This window comes from Raphanus sativus, chromosome 1 (genome assembly GCF_000801105.2).
Source record: "Raphanus sativus cultivar WK10039 chromosome 1, ASM80110v3, whole genome shotgun sequence".
In the NCBI taxonomy this organism is placed as follows: domain Eukaryota; kingdom Viridiplantae; phylum Streptophyta; class Magnoliopsida; order Brassicales; family Brassicaceae; genus Raphanus; species Raphanus sativus.
The window spans coordinates 10,980,302-10,990,680 of record NC_079511.1 but is presented as its reverse complement, the minus strand read 5'-3'; the positions used below and the strand labels follow the sequence as shown (position 1 = coordinate 10,990,680).

The following is a 10,379-nucleotide window of genomic DNA, read 5'->3' as shown; positions in this document are numbered from 1 at the left end:
GTGTTGTAAAAATATTATAAGAAAAACCGTGTTGAAAACGAATAAAAGTACATGTATAGTTTTTCTCATTAATGATCAAAAAGTCTCCTTCTACTAAGTTCTTTTTCTTGATTGTAGTTGAGCTCTCTGATAAAACGTCGCTTAGATCGTGGCATTTAATTTTAGACCTGTTGATTTCATACTGATAAAGATTAGTCGTTAGTGGGTATCCAAGTTCACGTGTTGAATATGTAATTCTCAAGATATCTGACGATGCGCTTCTGATCTGAGACTGAAATATGTGGCATATGATCCAGCTTCATACAGAATGAACTTTCATCCTAAATGGGCCTTCGAATTGAAAAATCGAACTTTCTTCTTTGGACCACTATCAGATTATCTTACTGATGAGTTGTTTTGGATCCTACGATGGAGTGTAGCCCACCTCCACATATAATTTCTTTTCGAACAAAGGAATGTAGAGCAACCAAATGATTGGGAACCCACTGGGTGAGACGGAGAGTCCACTTGTATTATTTCTCTTCCGCTCCATCCTTTCTATATCATCTTCATCTTCATCTTCATCTTCAATCAAAACCTCCACCTTCAAATCTCTTCCCCTGTACACCGACGCTACAATAATAATAATAATAATTTAAAAAGGATATATCCCCACTTCTCCCTTAATTTCTCGTTTATTCTGTTATTTTCCCCCAAAATCTCTTCCCGCAAGGCAAAGAATACAATTCCAAACCCTAATCCGATCCTCACCGGTCAGTCTCCGATTCCCTCGATCTAACCATTTAATCCTTCTCCAGATTCGTTTTGCGATCCGCTTTGGTTTTTCGTTGCGCAGATTCAGGTTCCTGATTCTACATAAACAAAACAAATCCATCTTCGTCGTCTTCGATCATCGCTAGCTGTTAGTTTTTTTTTTTTGAATCAAAATGAGTAACCAGAAGAAGAGGAATTTCCAGATTGAGGCGTTCAAGCACCGCGTCGTCGTGGACCCCAAATACGCCGATAAAACGTGGCAGATCCTCGACCGTGCGATTCATCAGATTTACAACCAAGACGCTAGCGGTCTCAGCTTCGAAGAGCTTTACAGGTCTCTTTTCTCTCTCTCTCTCTCTCTCTCTCTTTAGATTTTTTAGCCGTTTCGTATCTTCTCTGTTAGATGCGATCTTTACTCTTGTGTGGCTCAGGAACGCTTACAACATGGTCCTGCACAAGTTTGGAGATAAGCTCTACACCGGCTTTATCGCCACCATGACAGCTCATCTCAAGGACAAGTCCAAGCTCATCGAGGCAGCTCAGGGAGGATCGTTTCTCGAAGAGCTCAACAAGAAGTGGAACGAGCACAACAAAGCGTTGGAGATGATACGGGACATCCTAATGTACATGGACAGGACTTACATCGAGAGCACCAAGAAGCCACACGTGCATCCCATGGGGCTTAGTCTGTGGAGGGACAACGTGGTGCATTCGCCTAAGATACACGCGAGGCTTCTCAACACGCTTCTTGATCTGGTCCATAAGGAACGGACCGGCGAGGTTATTGATAGAGGGTTGGTGAGGAATGTGACCAAGATGTTTATGGACTTGGGTGAGTCTGTGTATCGGGATGATTTCGAGAAGCCGTTTTTGGATGCTTCTTCTGAGTTTTACAAGGTTGAGTCGATGGAGTTTATTGAGGCTTGTGATTGTGGGGATTACTTGAAGAAAGCTGAGAAACGTCTGACTGAGGAGATAGATAGGGTGGGACACTACTTGGATGGTAAGAGTGAGGACAAGATTACTAGTGTGGTTGAGAAAGAGATGATTGCTAACCACATGCAGAGGCTGGTTCACATGGAGAATTCAGGTCTTGTTACTATGCTTCTGAATGATAAGTATGAGGATTTGGGTAGGATGTATAACTTGTTCCGCAGGGTGACCAGCGGTCTCGCTACCGTCAGAGATGTGATGACCTCGCATCTAAGGGAAATGGGGAAGCAGCTGGTTACTGATCCGGAGAAGTCAAAGGATCCGGTGGAGTTCGTGCAGCGGCTATTGGACGAGCGGGATAAATATGATAAGATCATCAGCACCGCGTTTGGTAATGATAAAACGTTTCAGAACGCGTCGAATTCTTCGTTTGAGTATTTCATCAACTTGAATGCTCGTTCTCCTGAGTTCATCTCCTTGTTCGTTGATGACAAGCTACGGAAAGGACTCAAAGGTATCGCAGACGCGGATGTGGAGGTCGTCCTTGATAAAGTCATGATGCTGTTCCGCTACTTGCAAGAGAAAGACGTGTTTGAGAAGTACTACAAGCAGCATTTGGCTAAAAGGCTTCTCTCTGGCAAAACCGTGTCGGATGACGCGGAGAAAAGTCTGATCGTGAAACTGAAGACGGAATGTGGCTATCAGTTCACTTCGAAATTGGAAGGCATGTTCACTGACATGAAGACTTCAGAGGACACAATGAGAGGGTTTTACGGTAGTCACCCTGAGCTTTCAGAAGGACCAACACTTATCGTTCAGGTTCTCACTACTGGTTCATGGCCCACACAGCCTGCAGTACCTTGTAATCTCCCAGCTGAAGTTTCGGTTCTCTGCGAGAAGTTCCGCTCTTATTACCTTGGAACCCACACCGGTAGAAGACTGTCATGGCAAACTAACATGGGCACAGCAGATATCAAAGCCATCTTCGGAAAGGGTCAGAAACACGAACTGAACGTGTCGACTTTCCAGATGTGCGTTCTCATGCTGTTCAATAACTCTGATCGTCTCAGCTACAAAGAGATCGAACAGGCTACTGAAATCCCTGCACCAGATCTGAAACGTTGCTTGCAGTCGCTTGCGTGTGTGAAAGGCAAAAACGTGATAAAGAAAGAGCCCATGAGCAAAGACATAGGAGAGGAGGATTTGTTTTCAGTGAACGACAAGTTCACAAGCAAGTTTTACAAAGTGAAGATTGGTACGGTGGTGGCTCAAAAGGAGACGGAACCGGAGAAGCAAGAGACGAGACAGAGAGTAGAGGAAGACAGGAAACCGCAGATTGAAGCAGCGATTGTGAGGATAATGAAGTCGAGAAAGATACTTGACCACAACAACATAATAGCAGAAGTGACGAAACAGTTGCAGCCACGGTTCTTGGCTAACCCAACGGAGATAAAGAAGAGAATCGAGTCGCTCATTGAACGTGATTTCTTGGAAAGGGATAATACGGACCGGAAACTTTACCGCTATTTAGCCTAATAAGTTGATTACCTCGACAACGAAAGGCTGTCTTCTCTGTTAATTTGCTTTGTTTCTTTGTGTTTTGGTGTAAAAGCTTATGAAGGGTACGGTAGTTGCTAGAATCAAACAATCACTGTATTGCTGCCGTTGGTCGAATATTACATTTGCTCCCTTTTTTGTCTTTTTCTACAAATTTCATTAAACTAATGCAGACAAGTTATTAAACAATCAGTCATGTGTAATATGCTAAAACGATGTAAATATTAAGATTCATGATGAGTTTAGAACTTCTTGATTACCAAAAAAATACACAGATTCATGATATATCTTCAGACGACCTTCAGCTGCCTTCACGAGCATTAAATTTCTATATGGGCCAAACCAGGGCCTTATTTCTAGGCTAGGCCCATAAACGAGAGGGAAAATGAAAAAAAATCAAGCGCGGTTAACATTTTAACTAGGAAACAAAAATCCCGCCAAACGTTGGCAACTCTTCTATCTTTTTTTTTCTTAATATAACTGCGCTTCTCAATCCCTCCTCGTAGCCATTCGCCATTGACATCTGTTGTAAACCTCTCACTCGTATCTTTCTTCTAAGAGTCTCCGAAACTAAGGATATGGATATCTCCGACATAGCGAGAAAGCTCGATCTCTCCAACAACAAGCTTGTCGTCCGAAAAGCTGCCGAGATTCGCCGTCTTTGCGATGCTCAGTTCGATTCATCCGTCATCGGCGTTGTAAGAACATTCGATTATCAAATCCAAAATTAAACTAAGCAATCATTTATACTCCCTGTTAACTATATGTAATCGGATTCGCAGGGTGAGATCTGTAAAGCGGTGATCTGTCTCGAAATCGCAGCGTCTCGGTAATGTCGCAATTGAAAACCATATGTTGATTCGAATTATTATCAAAGTATCTTACTTTACTTTCGAATCTGTTGCAGGTTGCAGGTTATTTTCGACAGACAAGCAGCGATTAAGTTGAGTGGTATGTCGGAAAAGGCATACACGAGATCATTCAATAGCCTCCAAAACGTTATTGGAGTCAAGTGGGTTTCCTTTTCCACTAGATCTCCCCACTTCAATTTACAAATCTTTTCATGAATCTATTGGTTGATTTGATTTTAAAAATGTGCGTTTTCAGGATTAAGCTCAACGTGAAAGAGCTGGCGATTCAGTTTGGGTGCGTTAGGATCATCAAATCCGTGCAAAACATGCTATCTTTGTAAGCTTTTTTCCCTTTACGGTATATGCATGGGATGTGTTTGATAAAATGTCTCATAGAAACTCCTCCTGGTCATGTTTTGCCTTCTAGGTATAAAGAGAGGTTTCTTGCATCGCTACCAGCGTCAAGACGGGCGAACGCTGACTTCACTAGACCTGTATTTACGGCTGCTGCTTTCTATTTGTGTGCTAAAAAGCAGAAGGTGATTTAGTACTACTAGTCTATATTTCTTTCCCTTTTTAAGGAATGTCTTTGTTGGGTAAACGTTTCTGAATATCAAGCTTCTGTTTTTTGCAGCTTAAGGTAGATAAGCTTAGGTTGGTTGAGGTTTGTGGAACATCAGAATCTGAATTCTCTTGTGTAAGTGACATTGTTTTTTTGTTTTTTTTATTTACTTTTCTGATTCGTGCGTTGGATGTTCAAGTACTGATTTAGAGAGTTATCATGGATTATTCAAACAGGTGTCTACCTCCATGATAGACCTTTGCTTTGACTGTGTTGGGGTCTCTAAGGAGAAGAAAGATGCAAAAGAAGTTAAAGGAAACCGGGGTATGTTTACTCTTAATACTCTCTCTATACTAGTTTGAACATAGGTTTCAATCGAGCAAAATAATTTGATTATGTGCAACATTCTCCTCAGAGTTGCTTGATGTGTTACCTGGAAAGAGGAGACTAGAGGACGGTGGATATTCATCTGATGATGAGGTACTTTCTAGAAAATCTATTGTAGAGGAACTTCTATATATCTCTTTGCTTTTATCTAATGATTCACGCTACATTTGAATTGGAGCTTCTGCAGTCTTCGTGCTACAAAAGACACAAGAAGATGGAGGAGGCTAAGTACGAGGATTGGAAATCGACAGTTGTTAATTCGATCAAGAAGAATCCAGAGAAAGGTGCTTTATACTACTCTCATATCACTTGCAAGAATTTGATTCATTGTATGTTTATCTTTGTTCCTTAATGTAAATTGTGTTCTTTTTCAGGACCTAAGAAAGTTATACAGACTAGTCTCAATTTCACAAAGAAGGCTGAGACTGAAGAGTTGCAAGTTGATTCATAGTCAAAGACTCAGATCCTGTTCAATTTCTTGTTGTTTTGCACCACAGGATATATGTGTAAATTACAGTCTTTGAAAGATATATATTTTTTCCTATACCATTCTGCTCAATGACATTTGGCATATATTGTAAGCAAACAAGAAAATAAGACGAGAAAAAATGAAGGCAAAATTGAACAAAACAAGTTACTCTCCTGAACCAACTGCTATAAATGGGATTTACGTGCTGCTCTCATCGTTGGAGAGTTTCTAATTCCAGGAAGAGGAGAAGAATCATGTCTTCAAGTCCTAATCCAGCAAGACAACAAAATTCCCTATTTGTTATACTACGACATAGCCCAGTATGTGACCGACATGATAGTCCTTGACATGACAATGCATCACAAGTTCTTATACTAACATAACCACTCTCAGCATCACAGGCTTGTTGTTCCATATGCGTATTATCATCGATGCAATTGGTGGTGCCTTATACTATGTGATTATCTAAATATGAGTTTGCTAAAAAAGAAAACAATATATAAACTATAACATAAATTAAATAGAGAAACTTAGAAAAAGTGTATAAAAAGGACCAGCGTGTGGTAGCTCTCTCAAATTCCCTAAGGACAAAGAAAGCTTTCTATCATTTGGATCAAAATGTCAAAGTCACACACCAGGAAACAAAAGAAAACTTCACTGAGCCGAGGTGGAGTTGGTGACCCAATACTGCTTCACGGCAATCAAAACCTTCTCATTAACCAAAGGCCCATCCTCATGATCAACCATCTTCGAGTCCCATCTCATTCCAGATATGATTCTCTTCACCTTGATCAATGTGTCCACATCGTCCCTGATTATAACCGCTCCTTCTGGACGGAGTATTCTATCCATCTCCAGCAGAATGTCATCCGCATTGCACCTGAAAAGATCCATTAGCAGTCTCAAAAACTCACCCAGTAGAAAAATGTTTGGTTAAAACAAAAAGAGACACACTTACTTGTTCTTGTACAGACTGAAGAGCTGGTTCGCATGGATTAAGTCATACGTTCTTGGGTATGTAGAGAAAGCCTCACACCTGAAACACACATATTCACACCACCAACAAAGTCTCTAATGAGCTTTTAAGAAGCTGTGAGAATAAAAGGGTGTTATGTTTTTTTACTCACCAGTCATGATAGATTCCAATGAGTCCTCGTTCATATACAACACCAAGTCTATTCTTTTCACCAATCGTTGGGACAACATTCATAACCCAAAGCTTCTGTGATTCTATAGCAGCAGCAAACCCACCAAACCCTGCGTTCATGTCCATGATGTTACGGTACCTTCCCGTGTCAAGCAAACTGTTGATTCTCTTGTACGCCTTCACATGTTTCTTCCACTCTCTGTTATCCTCTTCGTATGCATCAACCGTGACGCCAGAGATGGAACCGCTAGAGATCCTAGGCGGCACCGCATTGAGCCTATCAGGGAAAACCTGAAGCTCTCCTCCAGCCACCTCATCTGAACCGCTCGTCTCCGGATACGGTGTGATACACGCCTCCATTTTCTTGTACCAAACGTCATCGGTGTCATCAGTTTTGCAGAAGTTAGCTCTGGGATCATCTTGTCTTGAACGGCACGCATCATCATTGACTCTCTTCTGCCAGATAGCGATCTCTCCATGCTCATACTTCTTCTCCCAGCAGAGTAGCTTAGCAGCTTCCTCAATCTTTCTTTGCTCCTCTTCAAGCTCCTCCTTGGGACGTTGCCACGCCTTGTAGTTGATTTTCCAGTTGATCGGAGGACCAGATAGGATCCAGTACCCACCGGGTCTAAGCACACGGTCAACTTCCATCAAGTACATCCCATCTGTTTAAACACAACATCAAGACTTCAGTTAAGTAACTGAATCATTTGTTAAAGAAGTAGGAAAACTAGTGCTTACCATTTGCTCCCCATGGAATCAAACACCTTGAGCAGTGAGCCATGTCGAAAGCACGTGTTGGGTACGGCAACTTTATGGTTCCAAGAACACCAATCACAGCGGGAACACCTCTCTCTAACGCAAACTGAACCTGAGCCTCGTGTGAATCTCTTGGTGCAAAAGACATCGCACGCACGTTTCTGCTCCATAAGTAAGCTCCCCAGCTTGCAACCTACCCAAAACGTTTCACTTTAGCACCACACAAAGAGACTCAGAACAAATCAAAAACATAAAAGACATTATTATTATTAATATTATTACCCCACAACCAGTGTCCAAAGCAGTCCTAACAGTACCATTCCCCATAGGTATCACAGAAGCAAGCTGATCGATATACTTATCAGCCCCCTGAGGGAACTGAGTCCCACCTCCAGGGAACCTAAACACCTCACCCTCGTACTGAATCCAATTCTGAATCGCCTTCTCAACGGTCAAGGCCTTATACGGAGCATTAGCGTAAGGCACGTAGTCTCTACTCTTAGGCCAAGAGAAAGGCGTGACGTATCCTTTAGGCGCGGGGACAAGGCAACTAAGCTTCTCGCTCTCCGGAGCGCAGTGCCTCTCGCGGTAAATCATGCTGTCTCTAGGGAACGTCATGGCGCGCCTCTGGTCTTGGCAGGGAGTGTAGTCAGTGTAACGAGCATCGCAGGGCTCGAAAGTTTTGGCCTTTGCTGATGATGAGGAGATGCTGGACTCTCCCGCGTGGTGTGTCTCGAAGTTTAGGCTCGGGACGATGTTGCAGTCGGCTCCGCTGTTGGTCATCTCGAGGGCTATGCTGTCTCCTTTGCCGAAGCCGCTTCGCTGCCATGCTCCGAGGATGTAGAAGAAGCAGCATAGGCTGAAGACGATGAAGATCTGAACAGAGCTTCTGGTTTTGTTATCAGCAGAACTCGACTTTATCGCCATGGTTGGTCTAAAGAGAATGAAACAAGACTCAGATCAGCTCCAACAAAACATAACAAAACAGATTAAAGAGGGAAAAAAGTGTGAATCTTTGGATTTGAAACAGCAAACAAGACATAAGAACAGATCAACATCAAGACACGTGCTCTCACATTGGTAAAGATATATATACTAAGGGATGTCTTCAGGGAGAAGCAAAAGATGAATCCTTTTTGGACGTAACTAAACAAAAGATCCGTAAGATTAACGAAACCATTATTACACTATTGGAGAATGTTAAACACTTTTTAGATTGAGAAACATAACAAAAAGTAACAACACCCCATCTGGCAAGAAAAAAACATGAAGGAGACAGGAAGTAGAAGTAGATTTGTCGGAATGAAGAAATAAGAACATACAGAATCTGGGATTTGGCTAATCAGAAAGGAATCGAATGAAACGTGTAAGATAGATTGTGGAGAACCCTAGTTTATTATGTTAATCGTCGTCGTACTCATCATCTGGACATGGGATGTGATGATAAATAAAGATGGCGACTTTTGTGTGTTTGAGTGGAGAAATCTGTTTACCCTTTTTAAAACAGAGCCATATAGAGAGAGAGAGAGAGAAGGGGAACTGTGTATTTTTTAAAAAACCTAAAATCGATGGAATTGTATAATTAAAGCCATTAAATTTTGATTTGAGAAATACATTTTTTTTTTGTCACGGAATATTTGAGAAATACATTAAAAAGCAAAAAGAGAGAAAAAGAAAAGGTTGATTTGTCTTTAGTTAATTACAGTATAATTCTTTTTTAATTTTATCTTTGTTTTTCTATACTTTTTTCTTAAAGTTGACAAAAAAAAAAGAAATTCTATACTTTGTTCACAGCTTTTTTCCATCCAGAATTAATTTCAAGAAATGATTTTTACAGTTAAAAGCATAATTGAGAAATATTTTAATTTTAATATTTGTCGGCCAAATTGAGTGAGATTACTTGTCACGCTTCAAGTAGTGAGTGACTCTAAATAAACAAAATTCATCGTAGTTGTTACTCAGTCTGATTCGGTCTAAAGGGGGTAAAGGATTAGAGGGGATACTACAATTTTCCTTTAGTAGTTGCAAAGGAGTAGGGGTTTTCTTTTAGCCATAGATGCAATCTTTGTAAAAAGGTTTTTTGATGAATCAAATTTAATATTCATTCAAAAAAAAATTATGAAGGTGAGTTTTGATTAGTACTTATTGAGTAGGGAAGAACATACCTCTGAACATAGATAAGAGTAGGACTCACCATCTGTGAAATTATATATAAAAAAAAATGTCATGTCTGCAAAACCGCGTTGTTACTATTTGGACCCGACGGCTATAGATGGTAACCTACGACTGTTCTTCTACCCATGTAAGGCCCATTCACACGGCGTGCTCATTGATATATGACATAACTTTAATCAAGATTAAATATCTTCATGGAACACAAATTATATGTCCTCAGACCATTTCCAACAAGACACCAAATTGAGGTAATTTCATCTTTAACAAGACGCTATAGTTGATACCATCCCACCAAATTTGATGTAATATGAAATAGTGTTATATCAAATTTGGTGTAATGTGTGTAACACTATTCATCACACTAAATCTTTAAAATACATATTTTGTCATGTTTCATTTAATAATATAGTTTAATTACTATCAAATTTGTAACTAAATATTAATATATTGTATTACTTATATTTCTAATTTAACTTTACATAATTTAAAACTAAACTTTTGTTTTTCTATTTTTATTTTCAAAATAAATCACTAAATGATTATTATCTTTATCACATACAAATAATAAAATATAAATAATAGTCTAAATGTGATAAAATAATTATTTATTAATTAAAAATAATAGAATTTAAAAAAATTAAAACTGAGAAAATTAAATAATATATAATATTACTTTTGGTGTAAAATTTAGTGTCTTTGTTGGATATGAAAAAAAATTATAATACCAAAACACCAAATTCAGTGTAAATCAACATTATTGGAGATGTTTTTAACAATTAACAATGG

General features: G+C 39.8%; 3 protein-coding genes across 5 annotated transcripts; 2 read left to right on the top strand and 1 right to left on the bottom strand.

The window, feature by feature from the left end:
- Positions 1–481: 481 nt before the first annotated feature.
- Positions 482–3,387, top strand: LOC108808004 (cullin-3A). 2 transcript variants are annotated; one of them, XM_018580220.2, is made up of 3 exons: positions 482–752; positions 836–1,087; positions 1,185–3,387. In XM_018580220.2, the coding sequence occupies exons 2-3, from the start codon at positions 927–929 to the stop codon at positions 3,220–3,222; spliced, it is 2,199 nt and encodes a 732-aa protein (XP_018435722.1). In that variant the 5' UTR covers positions 482–752; positions 836–926; the 3' UTR covers positions 3,223–3,387. The 2 variants fall into 2 exon arrangements, with proteins under 2 accessions (XP_018435722.1, XP_018435718.1); XM_018580216.2 differs by having other exon boundaries at positions 482–1,087.
- A 333-nt stretch (positions 3,388–3,720) lies between these two features.
- On the top strand, positions 3,721–5,616 carry LOC108808304 (origin of replication complex subunit 6). Its single transcript, XM_018580475.2, has 10 exons — positions 3,721–3,941; positions 4,026–4,072; positions 4,151–4,255; positions 4,351–4,431; positions 4,522–4,633; positions 4,729–4,791; positions 4,893–4,980; positions 5,072–5,136; positions 5,231–5,327; positions 5,418–5,616. The coding sequence occupies exons 1-10, from the start codon at positions 3,822–3,824 to the stop codon at positions 5,492–5,494; spliced, it is 855 nt and encodes a 284-aa protein (XP_018435977.2). The 5' UTR covers positions 3,721–3,821; the 3' UTR covers positions 5,495–5,616.
- A 394-nt stretch (positions 5,617–6,010) lies between these two features.
- LOC108808296 (probable methyltransferase PMT2) lies at positions 6,011–8,961 on the bottom strand. Of its 2 annotated transcripts, none has more exons than XM_018580466.2 (6): positions 8,741–8,961; positions 7,701–8,352; positions 7,401–7,611; positions 6,640–7,324; positions 6,471–6,548; positions 6,011–6,392 (listed from the first exon to the last, which is right to left on the bottom strand). In XM_018580466.2, exons 2-6 carry the CDS (start codon positions 8,343–8,345, stop codon positions 6,167–6,169), a joined length of 1,845 nt encoding a protein of 614 aa, XP_018435968.2. In that variant the 5' UTR covers positions 8,346–8,352; positions 8,741–8,961; the 3' UTR covers positions 6,011–6,166. The 2 variants fall into 2 exon arrangements, with proteins under 2 accessions (XP_018435968.2, XP_018435971.2); XM_018580469.2 differs by lacking the exon at positions 8,741–8,961 and adding an exon at positions 8,495–8,678.
- Positions 8,962–10,379: the final 1,418 nt, after the last annotated feature.